The sequence below is a fragment of the Cygnus atratus genome, chromosome 5 (genome assembly GCF_013377495.2).
Source record: "Cygnus atratus isolate AKBS03 ecotype Queensland, Australia chromosome 5, CAtr_DNAZoo_HiC_assembly, whole genome shotgun sequence".
NCBI classification, from domain to species: Eukaryota; Metazoa; Chordata; class Aves; order Anseriformes; family Anatidae; genus Cygnus; species Cygnus atratus.
Window position 1 is genome coordinate 54778085 of NC_066366.1, and position 18540 is coordinate 54796624.

General features: G+C 36.4%; 1 protein-coding gene across 2 annotated transcripts in view; it reads right to left on the reverse strand.

Annotated features, from left to right (window-relative positions):
• The window catches only part of CDC42BPB (CDC42 binding protein kinase beta), a 95473-nt gene that overhangs the window by 27110 nt on the left and 49823 nt on the right, over window positions 1-18540 (reverse strand). For both annotated transcript variants that reach the window (XM_035551417.2, XM_035551416.2), the window contains exons 6-18: window positions 16449-16542; window positions 14924-15124; window positions 12785-13033; window positions 11386-11465; window positions 10196-10362; window positions 9974-10093; window positions 7844-7977; window positions 5915-6157; window positions 4150-4260; window positions 3433-3677; window positions 3154-3259; window positions 2451-2575; window positions 1333-1438 (exon numbers count right to left, since the gene is read on the reverse strand). In XM_035551417.2, the coding sequence (XP_035407310.1) occupies window positions 1333-1438; window positions 2451-2575; window positions 3154-3259; window positions 3433-3677; window positions 4150-4260; window positions 5915-6157; window positions 7844-7977; window positions 9974-10093; window positions 10196-10362; window positions 11386-11465; window positions 12785-13033; window positions 14924-15124; window positions 16449-16542 (1981 nt within the window). The remainder of the gene's footprint in view (window positions 1-1332; window positions 1439-2450; window positions 2576-3153; window positions 3260-3432; window positions 3678-4149; window positions 4261-5914; window positions 6158-7843; window positions 7978-9973; window positions 10094-10195; window positions 10363-11385; window positions 11466-12784; window positions 13034-14923; window positions 15125-16448; window positions 16543-18540) is intronic.

Genomic DNA, 18540 nt, shown 5'->3' on the forward strand with positions numbered 1-18540 from the left:
ACTGTCAAATAGAGAACTCACTGAAAATGGCTAATTTTAGTTATGCTAAAAAGAGTATAAAACCTGCATGGTGACATACTGGACTTTCAAATTTGAGATAAATGTAAATAATGTCAAACACACTAACCTAAAACATAATGAGAGTGGCAAAAAAGTGAAGAAAATGAAGTAACCTGGGTCTTAAGAATCTAGAACATTCACCTAAACAGTTCACACACTTGTTAAGTAGCATACGCTATGCTTCTACATACACTACGCAATTCCTCTCCACCACAAGCTAATTTTCCAAGCTTTCCCAAGCATTTTTCAATGTGGACTACATTTTCAGTGTTTTCTAATGGATATTCTCTCTAGTCACACGTGAAATTGCAAGCAACACTCATGAAAATGAGAGCCACTTTTTATGTTAAGAAATAATTACCTTAGATCAGGTTCTGCTGAAGTTACAAAACCAGTTGTAATACAAAGAACAGAAAGCATTCTTTATTCTGGGCCAACTGCATTTGATCCAATCTTCCTTCCTACTAAACCTATCAACATAATGATCGTCTCTCTAAGATGTAGGCAAAGTTCGTAAAAAGTCAATCTTCTCTTATTTTCTCTTATTCATATGTTTGGAAGTGATGAATAACTTTTATCTATATAAACCAGCAGCAAATTGACTTTTTGCATGGCAGTTTGACTGTGCTGACTGACACTACTTAGGAATGTGGGCTTCTGAGCCTAACTGCAAGTGGCTCTGCAGGTATTTAATGCCTGCCAAGGCAAAACAGTTTTGTCTTTGAAGCCATACTTTGTGAGGGCTTCACCTCTCCTCTTTTTTACAGAATTTTGGGAAACCATGTTACTACTATGTGGGAAAAAACTATGGCAGAAAGTCTCAGTGTTCTACATGGACATAAAGCTACAATCTCTCGTGTCACTAGTTTCTGACAGTACTAACCAGTTAAAACTTGTACAAAGATAATTGTACAAAATAAAGTATTTTTTAATCTCACTGTAATGGCGATTAAAAATATTTACTTGCATCTAATGTGGTGAAGTACATTTCTACACTCCCCTTTAAGGGTTTAATCTATTGTTTCTTCTCTGTACTGTGTAAAGCGATTTGTGATAGCAGATGCTAGTAGGAAACACTGCTGTAAATATCACATTCTGATATGACCCAAATGGCTTTCACATGCAATAGATAAAGCTAATAACTCATAGCAGAGAGGATTTATTAGAAACAAATTCTGATTATGAACAGATATTGATGAGAACGTAGCTGACACTGAAAATATAGCTGCTTAGATATACCCAGAACAGCCCAAATGCTTGCTATTTTCTTACCAGCGTTCGTGATCCCAAACTGGAACTTCTCAAAGATTCTAGTTCTTCTGTCATCTTCGAAGCTAATGCTTGGAGATAGCCACGAGCATCTTTCTCATCACTTACCCTATTGTGCAATTACAAAAAATTGTTAGTGAACAGTTTCATGGTTCACAGCAACAAATACCATGCCAACAAATAATTAGCATTTGCACAGGATTTAGGAACATAGCAGATATGGACAGAGCAGGAAAAACTTTCCCAGCAGAGAAAACTGAATACAGCTTAGATGGCCTGCTTTATTTTTTTTCTCTTATCCAATTCTCTTGATTGTGGCAGTTGCTAGGGAAACTGAAGCTTTCCTCCTGTCATCAGCAAGAGTTCTAGAGAGATTCACTGTTATTCTTTGGAAAATGATCTGCATATCACTTGCTCAGTTTTTTATAGTGGCTACCATCAAGACCTCCTTTAACAACTGGAAGGGCAAGTACATGTACCCTATCAATCTCTGCACCTTGCTCCTCTCTACTCAGTAGCTGAAATGCCTTTCCACACAAGTATTAGCCAGCAAGTAGTAAGTCATCTCATTAAAAATCACTGTTCTCCAAAGCCCAGCCTACAATATTCAACTTCATCCAGCAGAAGACACATACAGATGACCACGTCTTGCATGCTGAAAATACTTGCATACAGCTTGCTAACTCAGAAGATAAGTAAGAGGGAAAGACTGACCTGTGAATTAAATGCAAATGCTTGTTTTGTACAGCTAGTGAAGTTCTATATGTTAACATGGACCTTATAAATCATAAAAATCATAATCATCTTCCTGATTAGGCCTATCAAAATATTCCAAACTTTGTGATTTAATAATCACTTAAGAGCCTGAAGCAAGTTCACACCAAAACCATCTCCTTTGCACTTAACAGTATCTGACAATTTCATTTAGAAGTTAAGACTAAATGCTTTAAATGTACTCAGCTATATTGCAAAGCAAAAAGAGAAACAGCATCATCATCACTCAGAAGCACCATGCTTTTGTTGATCCCAGACACACAGAAAGTGCCTGGCAAAACATAAAAAAGCCCAATCAATACTTCAAAAGTTGGAAGTGGCCATCTGGATCCCTAAACAGTACATACCATTGAATAATTTCTGCAATCTGAGCTTCCCAATGAGCAACAGACTCCTTTTTCGCTGCTAGGTCTTGGAGCTCATCTTCTAGCTGCCTGTTCTGTGCTGTTAATTTGTCCACAAAGGAGCAAAGCTGAAACAAAACATTAATTTCACCTGTGACTTATGTCAGTTTCACAGTTTTTTCATACATGTATGTCTACACACATACAGAATCTGAACAAATAACACTGTGCTGGCCTATGTGGAAGTTCTAACACAGACCAAGAACAGGAAATAATTCTTTTTTTGTAAAACTGGAGACTAGCTCCAGAGCACAGAAGAACGTATTGCCAGCTCACACAAAACAATCCAAAACACAGGAGAGGGAAAAAGAAAAGGCATAGAGGCTGTTGTGAGGAATAAGGCTTAACTGTAAGCCATCAGAATGGCAGACAGTTATTGTAAATGCCTCCCTCTATGTGAAGCCCTCACAGAAATTGGAAGTGCCCACTTCCTGGTGCCCTCTGAGTTGTGTGAATCAATTCTGCAAAGAACAAAGCTACTATTTAGCCAGATCTCTGACATTTATATGGCCAGAACCACATTTGTTTTACTCAGATATTGCCTGAAGATTCACTGATCCTGTTGTGATCAATAAGCACACTTTCAACATCAGAAAGTAGCAAAGCAAGAATTATATTTTGCTTAAGTGTTTCCTGAAATAATTACCCTCTCATTTTCTGTTGTTAGCTTTTTGTTATCTTCCAAAAGCATAGATCTTTCACGCTCGTATTTCTCTTTCATTGTTCCTACCGCTTCCTCCATTTCACTGTGCCTAAGGACAACAAGAAACAGAAACACATATTGTAACACTGCTGAACCTGTAGACAGGGATTTTCAGAGAGGAATAAACAGAATTAAGGTGAAATACCATCCTGTACAGTTACCCATGCGATACAGTACACACAAAAAAAATCCTCGATTAACCAATCCCATCCCAAAACATACCTCTCTCGCTTCGTTTTCTCTAATTTATCCTTTAATATCATGATCTCTTTCTGCAGTGCGAGCTGATGGCTCTCTGAATCATGTACTTCCTTTTTCACATTTTTTACTTCCAAAACGTGTGATGCCTCTCGCCGGACCAACTCCTCTTCATAAAATAAGATTTTCTTTTCCAACTCAGACTTCATTTTGGAAAGCTCCTGCTGATGTTCTAGTGTGGCACCTGCTGCCCGGCCTCCCTGCTTCAGCTGAAGAGAAGAAGGAGAGAAACCATCAGGAAAATACTATGATCTTTATATTTTAGGATCGTTATTTTAAATAGAACTATCCAATTGGTAGCACTTGGGAAAAATTTTGCTTGGGGTCTGAGTGGTCTAAAAGGTTCTTCAAGCATTTAGCCCTCTAAGTAACTGCTCTGCTTTCATGACCCTAAGAGATTAAATACTGTTGCAGAGATAACAAATTTGGACCACGTTGGTTTAATAGCTGCTTAGAATTTATAAGAACTGGACATTTTGAAGACATTAGCAAGATATTAAACAATATTAAAGTATTTCAAAGAAAAAAGCAAATAAACCTAATTAGGTTAGGTAGGTCAGGTTTCTAGTAATGCTGTAGTTTCTTTTGAGTGTCCCACAGGTATCAACAGTTGGAGTAAAAATATTGCAACTCCTGTGTAACAAGTAAAAATGTCCCATCCCTCCCAAGCCCCTAAGTAACCTTCAGAGCTTCCAGTTCATTTTCCAGTTGTTTGGAGAAAGCCTCACTGTGTTCACGAAGTTTGCGTTCTTTTGATGCTTCTGCTGCAACTTCTTCAAGTTGGGCTTCTAGCTATAAAATCAAAGTAATTTTAAGTCATTTCAACACAACATACTGCTGTCTGTATCATTCATTTCATCTCATAGGAATGAACTTTCAGGGGCCTTGAAAACAGCAAATTTTTTCTTATTTGTATCTTATATTACACCACTATAACAATGATTTCAGAATGTCATGTTTTGTTTTCACTGACCCAGGCATCCATCTGTCTCACAGTGGAACTACTTCCAAATGGTTTTTTGTATTGATATAAACCATACCAGATATATGTAGGGATAACTGCACAGCTTCCATCTATGTTAAGAGAAGGAAACAGCACAAGAAAGTCACTGCAGCTGTGAAAGAAGAAAGCCTCCCACGTTTACAGATCAGCTCCACGCTTCAGTATCTGCTAAGGCAGCAGATTTAAAAATCTTGACCTTTGAACCAAATTATTGTGAAATACTTCAAATATGAACATTGAACACTTGTACCTTGCAATTACAGAACAAAATAAGCTTGATCATCCATTTATCCACTTCAAAAAGCTTATTGTATCAGAAAGACAATTTAGTGGCAACTATGCAGCCAAGGCAGAATAAAATCTGTTTTTCTGCATTCAAACTCAACTAAGAAAGTTGTTTTTAAAATCACCATATGTAGAATTGTAGACCAAGAAAATGAACTTATAGGTTATATTCTGAATAGAAGATTGATACATACGTTAGGAAAGGGGGGACAGAGGACTTTCTAAGAACAAAGACATTATCAAGTCCTTCATGGAAACATTTCATTTAACTGAATAAGCAACAACACTTGAATAGGCTCTAGACAGAAGGGCAGAATGCAGCATCCAATATGGTGCTGCAGCCCTATGCCTTTTCTGGTTAAGTACCACTTCTTCTTCACAGATAGGTCTGAGAAACTTCACCTCTTACTACATTTTCATAGTCTGCCCTTCAATTTGCTAGTAAATTTCTAGTAGTGTTTATAAAGCTCAAGTTCCTTTTCAAAAGTTCATTCATAGAACATGTAAAATTTGACAGTTTTTAAGTGATCAAAACCTTATGTTAACCATGATAGTTGTTTCTTATGCGTTCTTCTAGTTATCCACTTCAGATTATTTAAAACCATAAATTGCCTGGAATAGTAATCAGGAATTTACTTGCTTACAAGATATTACCCAGATACTCTCTACACTGACTAAAAGAGTAAGAAAAAACACCTATGTAGGCTGTATCACCTTTCTTCCTTTCAGCTAAAGAGAAAAAATCATCTGAAAAAATAAAAAGGAAGTCAGAATACTCCAAAGTAAAGTCCATCAAGGCATTAAGCTTTCTAGGTTTCAAGCTATGACTTGTAGCCTGCAAGGAGCAAAACACAAGTAAAGTAGTAAGAAGCTGGGCATGTAGCAAGAATAGTTTCCTCCAGATTAAAATCAGCCTGAGTACAAACAAAATAGAAGATTCAGTTCATTTCCTGATATATTAGCCAAACAGATCTAGCAACAAATTCAAGATGTATTTTGTGAACTGCAGTGAAGTGATATGGAAGAGTTACCAGAGCAATTTCTTATAGACAAAGTAAATTACTGTTTATGATTCTGATTTCTCAATCCAATCACAGATGAGATACCAGACAAGCAGCAGGTGAAACATGTTGTTCTTAGCTATTTTAATCAAGCTACCTCTTTTCTGATTTTCTCCAATTTACGGATGTCCTGTCGCATAGCATCAATTTTCTGCATGCTCACTTCCACCTCCTCCTCTTTGTCACGAAGTTGCCGGGACAGCTTCTGCTTTTGCGACCGCAAGTCTCCCATCCTCTCGCTGAGCTCGGAGAATTCCTGAACAGCTAGCTTTCTTTGTTGGTGGGCATCCCTCAATTCTTTGGATTGTGTCTTTAATCTCTCTGAGGTTTCTACAAGTTGCTGGTTTAAATAAATAAATACATATATGAATAAATTGAACTCTATATATTCTTTCCAAGAAGAAAGGATGTGAACCTACATTAAGCACAACTTGAAAATTCAAGCCTCTCAGATAACTTCTAAATAAGATTTTTAATAGTTAATTTACACAAATTTCTTCTGGCTAGACAGCTGCAATAGCATACCAGGATAGCAATTATTCTGCTTCTAGGATGGCAGTTCCAAGAGGACCTTTGCTATTCCACAAGTCCGTGATACAAACCTCACTTCACAAGCCCCTCTCAACTCTTAAGAAATGTAATTTCAGATTACCTCATGTACCTGCACAATAGTAATATTTCTTAAAGGAATGTTTTAGCAGACAACACGTTCAGGGGAACTGTCAAACAGTTACCAGCATTGAGATGCTGCAGAAAATCTTGTGAAGTTCTTAAGGAAACTGAGGAAGATTCCTCAGAACAAACTGCGAAGCTCTAATACTTTCAATTAAAGTATAAAAGCTTTTTCTTTTTACAGCAAATAGTTAACATAAGTTAACAAGATTAAAATACAAATTAAATGCTTTACATAAAATCATTTGCCAGTGAAAATAAAAAAAAAGCATGAAACTAGACAACAGAAGAAAAGTATACAGGCCAAGAGACATTAAAAAAATTGCCATTAGGAGGAGTCTTGCAGAAGCATTCATTAACTTCCAAAAAGGCATGTGGACAAACCAGGAGGAACGGATTTGCCTTCTCTGTTACTCATATACCCTGGAAAACAACCCTGACCAGTGGTAACAAACAGAAGAGAGACTGTTAAATTCTAGTGGACAAAAACCCCATAGGTTTTGGCCCATGGATTATTTTTGGTCCACCTAAATGCCACATGAGCAATATGGCTGCTCTATCTTTTAAAAAACCAGATATTTGAATACAGGTAGCTTTTTTTTTTTTGGCTTTACTGAAAGCAGTAGGTAGTATATACAAAGCTCCTATTTACTTTACTGTAAAATATTTTGGTGACCTAACATAGCATGCTGTTAGATTTTAGGAAGCAAAGGTGTAATTTACACAACAGTAAGTATACTTAGCAATGATACTGAAGTCATCCTCAAGCAATAATTAACCTTTTGGTATTATAAAGAATAAGTGGGCTCAAGCTGGCACAGTGACTTAGCTCTATTTACTCGTTCATATGTTTCAGCATCTATAAAACTGACAACAAGCCATAGATCTGTGAATTTAACTCGTGAGTATACTGAAGTATCTTGAGAAAAAAAATGGTTAAACTAAAGCCATTCTTTAGAAAATTCCCTCCCATCCCCAAGCAGTTTCAAATTTAATGGAAGTATTTCTTGGGCAAACCAAATCCCATTGAGCTTTGTGATTACAGTCTGTTAGCTTTTGTGTGACTACCTGGGTATGTAACCTGCAGTTGCCTTCAAAGGCATAAACACAGTGAACAAGTCAGTATTAAAAGGTGTTATTCCCATCTAAGAGAATATACTTAAAATTAACAAGATGTCAATCAACTTTCAAAAAGCGTGCCACCTGGGAAAACAACTGTATTGCTAATGAGATTAACAGGCTTACTAACATCTCAATATATTTTTAAAAAGCAACATTACGAATGTTGAAACCGTAACCAAAGTTGTTCTATAACTATTTTACATGACCATTTCCAAACATATTCGTCCTTCACCTTATGAAGGTCCTCCTTTTCTTGCCGCAGTACTCTGCACTGTTTTTCCAGTCCTTTCAACTTATGTATAGAGTCTTCGTGTTCTTGTCGAAAAGCTACTGCGTCTGCAAGCTGCCCTTCCAGTTTACTTATATCTGCAGAGTAATAAATAATAAAGACCTATGTCTTAAATTTATACCAAGTAAGAAACACTACTTAAATAAACGGCATAACTTTGCTTGGAAAATTAACTTCTCCATTCCATTTTTAGACAGCTTAAGGTAATTTCAGTGCATTGAGAGCTCCATGTAATTTTCTCAGCATATTAAAATAAAAATAAACAAAAAACAAACAAAACCACACCACCCAAAGACAGTTATCTCTTGAGGTGAAAAAGCCTTAGCAGAGGGCTTTTTTTTTTTTTTTTTCAGTTGTTGGAATTCCAGTCCTAGTAATTTGTCTCCTAAATAGTTTTCACTGTATGACAAGTAAGACTACAGTTATTAGTGCATCCAGCAAGACAGGAAAGGACTATTTATTTCCTAGAGTAGATAAGAGCTAACAATCTGGGAAGGCAACACCATCCTGCGTGAGGCAGATTTGAGACCTAACTGTCCACATTCCTACCAGTATATTCTCCTGGCAGTTCTCCCTTTAGTCTCAAAATAATTAAACAAATTTGATTTGAAATTATCATCTTTAAGCACAGAAGACTAACCACCTTTTTATATTTCTGCTCAGTCTTAGAGCTGGTAAGAAACTGAACTGCCATTGTCCATTTGGTTTTAATTACTATTTCTTTTAAACAAATAAATAAGAAGTTGCACAGGGAATAACTGTATCACTTAAGTTTCATTGATGTCTGTGGCAGAACAGGAAATCAGACCTACATATTCAGAGATCCCAAGCACTGCTGTAATGATTAAAGTAGTATTCATTTTCTGATTTTAGTACAAAGCTGTGCTAGCCTCCCTCCCACTCTGCATGAACCAATGCTATTTCTTTTTAAACCAGGCTGCACTGCTAGTTTTCAGTATTTAACAGCACACAACAGCCATCTGCAGAAGCAGCACCTTAATCTAACCATTTTGACAAACCTATTACAGAATACATAGGAATAGATTTTTGATGGTGCTTTGTTGTTGTTTTTTTTTTTGGGGGGGGGGGGGGGGGGGGGGGGGGTGGGGGGGGGGTGGGGGTTAGCACTCAGAGCAACACTGATTTCACAGCAGATGTACTTACAAAGGGGAGAATATATTGCCAAACTGTAAGAAAAAGAATCAGTTGTGACAGACAATGAATTGACACACAAAACAAGATAATGAATTAAGGTTGTATTAGGAATTTGAAGCAAGAAAAAAGAAGACTGATAAACAAAAAAAAACAAGTCCTCCTGAATGGAAGACAACAGTTGGAGGTTTTGGGCATCAGCAACTTGGCATCTGAACTCACTCACTACATACTACAGGCCCCTATAAACCTCTCAGCCAAGTCATCAGGATTCAAAACTACCATTTAGTTTATGACTGATTCCCTCTTAAAAAAATCAGACACTAACAGGAGGTTCGTATGCATAAACTAATAGCATTGTCAAGCAACAGATTTTCAGTGATATGGACGAGTCAGCCTTCTCTCAGGACAGATGCCAGTATTTGTTTTTCTGCAACACTTCCTAATTAGTGCATCACCAGACAGAAACACAAAGGGAGCAGGAGCTCAGAAATATTTAGATGTGAATTATCATACAACCCCCCACCCTAACCTATCCCCCTATGTTACTAAAGGGCAGCTAATCATTTTTCCCTGTTCTCTCTTATATATGCCTCCAGGATAACTGCTCCAAAAGTGTACCCCCAAAAAAGAACGGGAACAGGATCTCCCAACATTTTTACGGAAATTAACATTGTACTCTAGACTCCCCACACTAGTATATGCTATCAGGACAAGGAAATGGAAGAAAAAGTTAAGTGCCTGCTTGGAAAAACGGAAATGCCTCTTAGTTTTGAACAAGGCTTTAAACCCCCCCCTTTTTTTTTAAATACCTCAATAACATTAATTGTAATTATTGCAAAACCAAAGGATATATTTTGCTACTACTGTTAACATTAAGCTGCATTGCTATAATTACCACTAATCATGCTAGAGTCTTACCTGTTAATTTGTTCTTCAACCGTTCAATTTCTTCATTTAATTTTTTTATTTCCTTATCACGGTTCGTATTTACTGTAACACACACTGGACCTTGGAGGCTCTGCATTGTCTGCGTAGATTCTTAAAATCAGAAAAGGAAGGAAAAAAAGTTGATCAATAAAATACAATCCAATTCTTCCTAATGAGAAGAACTAAGAACCCAAAGAAACGTAAGCCACTAACCTTGCAGTTTTCGGTTCAAATCCTGCTTTTCTTGCTCTAATTTCCTTATTTTCTTTTCATAACCTTCTATTTGTGAAGTGTTCTTTAAGTCACGCTGTACATCCACATCTTTGGATACAGTGTCAGATTGCATTGCACTCTTTAAAGTGCCTCTGTCAGATAAAGAGCTGAAAACAAATATGTAAGTTAGAATATTCTAATAAATACTCACAGTAGTCTACAGCAGCGAAACGCTGGGATTCCACCAAATACTCACCTTAAATTTACAAGAACAATTAGCACAGTAGTTGTTACTGTTGAGATAACAGTCAGGGTTGATACAGTGATTACTCCCTAGCTGCTGTGTATGCTGGTGTAGAATTAAGATATTTGCATTCAGGACCTTAAAGATGCTGATTTATGTTTACTTTACAAACTACTTGAATGATTAAAAATATTAACTCCCTCTGCCAAACGTTACTGCCTGACAGCAAAGGAAGCAGAATGGAATGTGTACTTGCACTGAAACAACTGAGAAAGAAAACCAGAAGTTGGATAGATTTAGTTAAGCCATGTGATTTTACTCTGAAAAAGATGAGTGCACTGGGTCCTTTCTGCAACCGTATTGTGGAGATAAATCTCAGCAAATGGAAACATGGGAATAACAAAAAGGACAGAATAACCTCACAATCAGAGGCACAAGTATATATTTGAGGGATCTCTGAAGACAGATGGAGGCTTACTTCCATGTCAAAGATTGACAAGAGTGAGCTATCTTAGTCTGTGCTCAGAACCATCTGAAAATCAGGAACCTGCACTGGAGTAACACTAAATTACGTTAACTTTGCCTGTCAACAAGGTTTAGGAGCAATAAACTAATCCTGAATTGTTTCTGGCAGACACGCAACATGGACAAGAACTTGCTTTTAGCCTCTCAAGGCAGGAACAGCAAGTTTTAAGAGCAAGTTTGCCACCTAACGTGACAAATCTAGTCCCTTAAATTTCATTTGTTTCAAATAAAGGAAATTAAATACTAAAGCACTTAATCTTGGCATGATCAAAACATGTTCAGACACTTGAAAAAAATGGGATAAAGATTTATCCACTGACACATACACATCAATCTTTCTACTTGTTTATAAAAATGACATCTTCCTAGAATTAGCTGTATTTGGGAAACAAGTTTAATGAACAACATATCCTTTGCTTACCTATCGGTTGTGTACGTAAACCCAACAAATGGTAAATGCAATCCAGAGAAGCCTGTATGAGAACTTGGTGGCACCACTTCCTGCATAAAAACAACAGGCATGAAAACCCAAAAAAGAACCCATACAGAACTAAAGCTATTTGATTTAGTCACATAGTTTCGAAGAAACAGCTGATGGAAAGCCTTTTCTTAGAGCACACCAATTCACAACTGGCGATTATGCTTCATTGCATAGCCTTCCATTGTCCTTGTATGAACTTTATTTCAGATTAGGTCACTTAACATAACGACCTGAATTTAGGAGCCTCCTTTTTGTGAACTGGCACTTGAAAGGGCAGCATTTCAACAAGTTCAAAGCACAATACAACCATTAAAAGAAAACCCAAAACTTCCAAGTTCCTAATTAAAAGTGACCTGGCTTGAAAATGCATGCTGTTTTCTTTAGTGTTCTTGTTACTGCTAGACAGGTAATCAAAACCCAAGCCATAAAAGCTCTTCATTTTTTGGAACGCAAGCTGATGAACAAATTTACAGGAAAGCTCCCTACTCTTCCTGATAGGAGTTTGTAAACTACTAACACAACGGAAATGGAGGAGCGCAACATCAATGCCCCCACACCCAAACAGCCTCCTGGTTCTTAAGTGACTTAAGTAGCAGCAATTTGAGTTCTCTCACTTGGACAGCTGCTATTACAAGCTGAATGAAGAATATATGCGTATTTGAAGACAGACGTTATTCATATTTGATAACAAATAAAACAAAATACTTGTAAATAAATAAATAAATCCAAAATTCTTATAAAGGTAAAAAGACGAGATTTTTTTTTCCTGCCTAAATGTTTTAATTTTGACTGACCGTGCTATTTGTCTTGTTTTAGCATTGAATAAGTCATTCCAAACATGAAAAAAATATATAAAAAAATTCATCCCTTTGTCATTCTGGGTTTTCAGAAATTGTGAGCTTCTTTTCTAAACGGTAACACTTGACAAACTGGGTCAGTTGTGATAAAAATAACAACAATTTAGTGGGGTTTCGTTCTTCTGAAATTTCTCAGAGCAGTCCTGCTTGTGGATTTTCATTTGACCATTCATGTCAATACAACTGCAATAAGAATACTACCCGTTCCTTTAAGATTGTACCACAGTGCATATCCATAAGAAAGTACAACTAAATTTGCTAGACTCAGGAATCTGTTTCATGGCTTTTTAGAACTTAGAATAAAATAATAAGATATCTTATTTCATTTGCACAGCTTATTAACAGACTATTTGCTCCTTTTACTTAAAAAAATACAAACAAACAAAAAGCACACATCAATTTTGAAATTAAGTTCTCTCTACTACCTTACAGTGCAGCAAAGTTGCATACTTGCAGTAGTAATATTAAAATAAAAGACTCACTGGATTTCTTAAAACATCATCATCTACATCAAAGTTTGAGGTGTCAGATGGACTGCTAACTTCTGGAATATAAGGTGCTTCTAGGTTTCGGATGTTGTCCCAGTTAAGTCCTTCAAAAAATGCATGAGACTTAAAATCCTCTATTCCATTCTGTCCCAGTCTACGTTCTCTGCTGCAGATAAGCCGCTGAATAAGATCTTTTGCTTCTTCAGATACATCTGTAACGTGGGATGGAAACTGAAATCTTTCCTACAAAAAAACGAATTGAGAAATTTTAAAGAGAATCCATTCCTTAGTTTTCAACAGTGATTTCAAAAAGGAAGTGCTAAATCACTCCAATAAAACTGGAAACGAATAGGCAGGCATTGTTCCAGTCCCAGTGAGCAGCAGCAGAGCACAGTACAATACATTCAGTAACAGACTTGGTTGTCTTAAAATGGATTTTGAGGCCAAGTAATCACTTCTTGATTCCTTTCATACAGATCTGTTTGAAACTAACTGTGAGTACAGTAACTCTTATGAAAAGCAAACCTTCTTTGGAAGACAGACAGAAGTTTTGACACACTGCAGTACATTAAAGATCATGCAATAAAGACATACACTCACTGGTATTCTCTTAGTCATAGATCCACTGATCTCCTGAAGATCTACTCCTTGAGATTTTATTTATTTCAGCTCTTAATGGCTGACAATATTAGTCAATCCCCCACAAAACACTGTTATGATTAAGGATGTATTTTTCTAATTTATACATTTTCCCTATCAAAATATAACAACTATATATGAAAATATAATTACTAATATTACTATAATTTTCCTATCAAAATATAATTTCACTAAGATTTATATTATCATAAACAGAAGATCTAAAAATGTACTTACCACTAACACATAATGTTACTCTAAATAAAATTGGGAAAACTTCTTGACTATATAGTGGAAGTAGTAGTAAGCTAAAATATTGAAGGTTTTTGTTTGTTGTCTTTTTCAATAAAGGACTATAGAATATTTAACGTTTTACAATACATCTTTTCAAGGGCAGAATGAGACCATTAGGGTCCAAAATAGCATAATTCAAATTAAAGTTTAAAATGCCCATTGAAAAACATAACATCACATTGATTTTGTGTCCAAATGATATTGCAATATTAAATCTGCAGGACAACAGCTTTAAACCTCCTTGAAAGCATGTTAACAGCTAGGTAGCCAGCAGTTACCCACAAGCTGGTTACATATTTCTAACATAACACAGAAAAGTTTGCCACCAATTAGTTCATTGAAGAAATTAAAGCAAAAGAGAGATTAATGTTGACTACTGCAAGGGTGTCAGCTCTAGGAAGGATTTCATGTCTGGAAGGATTTCATGTCTAGGAAGGATTTCATCACTGCTTCACTATGAGAGCACAGCATTGTAAACACCAGTACATTCAACCTGGGAAGAAGAAAATGCAACAGCGCTCCCTGTACAACAGCTTCTAGCTAGATACGATGAGGACGTCCATAAATCACATACTCCTACCACACCTCTCAAAAGGACACCATTAACTGGTTAATTCTTACCGTCTAATGTTCACAAGGCACACAGAAGTTTCAACGCTTTTCTACTACTTTGACTTTGGACAAAATCCCCTGACCTCATGTTCTTCATGCAGCTCAAAAGCTCATGTTTTTCTGCCACTTCTATTCTGAGCAACTCTCCCCTGGCCTCATGTTCTTCATGCAGCTCATGTCCACACTGGTTGACTTGTCTGTTTCCGTTTTTTGTACTGATTAGCAGAGTGACAAAATGTGCACAGCTGCGTATATAATGTATTACTTCATTTCTCCTGCACAGTCCAGAAGAAACTTTCAATGGGCCTAACATAAGAGTTGTTTTCAATTTTTGTTTCATGAAGATGGTTTAAGATTTTTCAAGAACATCATCACCATTTAGAAAAAAAATCAAATTAACAAAGAATTCGATTTCTGCAGTTCAGAGATGCCAATTTTCCTAAAAACTGAACTAACAAATCTACACGGTTAGATATGGTTCTAAACCATCATGAAAAAAGCAATGAACTACCACCCACATCAGTATTTTGCAGTGACAGCAGTCTCTCTGTAAATGTTAAAATCAAGATAAATGCATTTATTTCTTACTTCATGATTCATAATCTTCCCGTATGTTTCCACTAAGGACTCCGCATAAAAGGGCGTTTCACCATAAAGCATTTCATACATGCAGACACCCAGTGACCACCAGTCACATTCAGGTCCGTATTTTCCCATTCCATCCTCCATTGCTTGCAGTATCTCAGGGGAGATGTAGTCAGGTGTACCCACTGCTACTGAGGACTGCACCTTAAAAATAAGGCAAACATCGTTCTGGTTAGTTTTCAGGTTCTCTCAGCAACATTTACTCATACACTAGTACTTTTGCAAACAGATACATCAGTACATTATTCTGGGAAGGGAAGAGATTTATTAAAAAAATGACAGCAACAAAATAAAGATGATATTCAGAAAGTAACAGACTACGTTTCAGTCCACTTCTGCATAACATCAGTACATTTTATTCTGCAAACAGTAAAAACTCAAAATAGTCATAGCTGTTTTCGGAATGCAGACAGACAGGAAGATGTTTTGCCTTTATATATGTGTGTGTGTGTGTGTGTGTATTTTTGTACTTAAAAATTGCAATTGGTTGACAGAAGTTAAAATGAAAAATGAAAAAGCAGGGAGTTCAAGCTCCATGCTCGAGTTTTACAGTTTCATTTGAAGATAGCAAAACAAGGTTCCAGGGCAAGTAGTGCCCTATTTTTACTATGTTCAAAACTGGTTTAACACTTATATAGCCTAACTGTGGATAAAATACAGGAATTAAGGTAATTAGCTTCCTTGTGTCCAAGTAGTAGGGAAGCCTTGACCATCAGGGCAGTGGCAGAAAAGTAATCTCTAGGAATACGTTCTAAGGGTTAACAGAGTTACAATGGCTCCTTCCAATTTATTCTGTATTTTAATAAGGTAAATCCTTAACAGGCATTCTATGACTGCAGAATGTCACCAAAACCTGGAGTCTGCGCCACATCCGGTGAATATCGCATGCCCTATTTTGGCAGAATTGACACTCCTAGAAGCACCTCGAACTAGGGAGAGCAGAAAACCTCACGAGCAATTTAACTCTTAGGTGTGTATCCTATCTGGTACACAAGATGGCAAATTACCACAGTATTGCTGTTTCTTTTGTAAAAGGCATGTAAAATAAACTGCTTAGAAAGTATGTCCTCATTTTGGATTACTTTTACTTTAAATCTGTCATGACTGCTAGGTTCCTGGTCACCCATGATTCCAGTGCATAAATAACATCAGACTTATCCTTTTTTAGCACAGGCTCTTTGGACAGTTCATAAAAATCTCATGAGAACTCAATGAGTAGTAGGAAAAAAGGTGAAAGACAGAAAAACATACCAAAGAATAACTTTAAATGCAGCCTGTAAAACAAGAAGAGTGAAAAAATGTTTTATATAAACGTGTTGCACATTTCCCTCAATTTTTAACATGTCAAAAAGTTTACAATCTATCACATCTTTGGTGCACACTGATAACATGTACTAGATTTAAGATCAGAAACTCACATAAATGGTACCACTACCAGCAATGCAATTTAATTTTGCTACATACATACCGTGCCATCTTCACTCATTTTCAGACAGGACCCAAAGTCTGCCAGTCGTATGTGGCCATTCATGTCCAAAAGAACATTATCAGGTTTTATGTCCCTGTCATAACAGAAAAAAGTGAAAAATTTAAACAAAGTATGAGCTGCACTTGTACAGATTGCATCAAAATAACAGTTTTACATTGGATACCCACTGATGCAAACTCATTATTTTGACCCTTTCTTCCTGACGAACTTAAAACTTTGCCTGCAATATTGAAGCTTCAGATTACATCAGATTTTCAGCTCATCAAAGCTGAGCTCTGCTCCCATAATCAAGCAGAACAGTTATGCAGAATGATACAACTAACAGATAGGTAGTTTACCTTATCAACCTCCTTTCAAGATTATATACATCCTAATATGCTTTTGGAGGGGCAAGAAAGATAGAAGAGAAAAGGCAATTTTTTAATTTGACTTTTTTTGGCTAAGATTTATAACTAACTTACAGCTTCTTATCCAGAAAGATTTTTCATTGTTTCTATAAATTTTGTCTGGCATTTTTCAATTGCTGTTCAAGACCATCTTTCTATATACTACCGCATAACACATTTGCTTCTATGGGTACCTAAAGACACTCGCATCCTGTGTACATACATAAGTTACTCTACAAAGCACTGAATTCCCCTAGCTCTAGGATCACGGCAATGCCATTTCAACAGGATACAGTAATGGGAGAAAGTCTCCTGGATCAACCACTTCATTCCTATTCATACATGTACACAGCGAGTTATAGATGGCATTCAGCATGCTAAAGCTACTACATGACATGGAACTAAGATTTCCATTTCATTGTAGCTCATTACTTAATATTATTTTTGATATCAAGAAGGCAGCCGAAAAAGATTTAGAGCATGTAAACTAAATTTAGTCCACCAACTACATTTTCTCTCACCTCTCTGTGCTCAAATTCACACAAGGAATTTTTTTTTAGTAAAACTAAAAGATAGACAAAGACATCCAAATTTAATAATATGACAGTCTTGATGCCCACTACATATTTTTTTAATTGATAGCCTCAAAATATCCAGCATTATTTTCAGAGCACCAAGTCAATATGTTGAGAAAAGAAGAGAGATGAGCAAGTGCAGAAAGTAGAACTAACCCAGCTACACACCAATTCTGCAGGCTAAGAACGACAACATTCAAGTCTTGCAAGCTAACTTGCACCAGTGTCCTTCCCTTTCCTTAGCCAACACCACCCTGGATCAGCTCACAACGTGCCAGCATTTCACCATGCCATTTTGAAATATTAACTGAGCTAGCCAAAAAAAGATAACCAAACCAATAAATCTGTGTTTTTTGTTTTAGATACCACATATATTCCAATAATACTGTGTATTATTAATAAATAGAACATGTGCTTTACATTAAACCCACCAATCCTGTTGCACCACAGAATGTGGAATTTCATTTCAAATGGGAAGTTCCAAATGTCAGCACACTCGCTCAAAAACTTTAGAATTGTACACTAGCTTAAGCTTAATTTGAGGGGAAGAAACTTGAATTAGTAGGAACAAGATTAAAAAAAACATGCTCTAAAACACCCTGCTCCATAGAGGTGGATGCTGACAATGTATGTCTGCTTTTTCAGCCGCTGAATTCTACCATTTCACACTTGGACAGACATGAAAAAAAATCAAGATGGGTTTAACAAAGGGCCCTCATATGTTTAAAAATCCTGATACATTTTTTCCAACGCAAAATTGAATTGCTACTTTTTAACCAAGGGCTAATGCTTTGAAATTTATTATTGAAACTTCACCAATACTGCTACTAATAGCAGTATTACGACAAAATATCAGTGTTAATGTATGCCTATCAACATAAATTAAATGCATACTTACTTGTTACAGGACAGAAAAATATTTGTTAACCCAGAAAACTAGACCACTTCAACTACAGTTTCCCAATAAACTTATTAGTAATTTTCTATTGTTAAATTTATTTCACACATTTCAGTTCTAAGGCCTGTACAGATTTCCCTTATAGTCCCATAAATTAGAGTTGAGCTCAGTAGGAGCAGAGGACTATTAAAACTTATACACAACTATGCAAG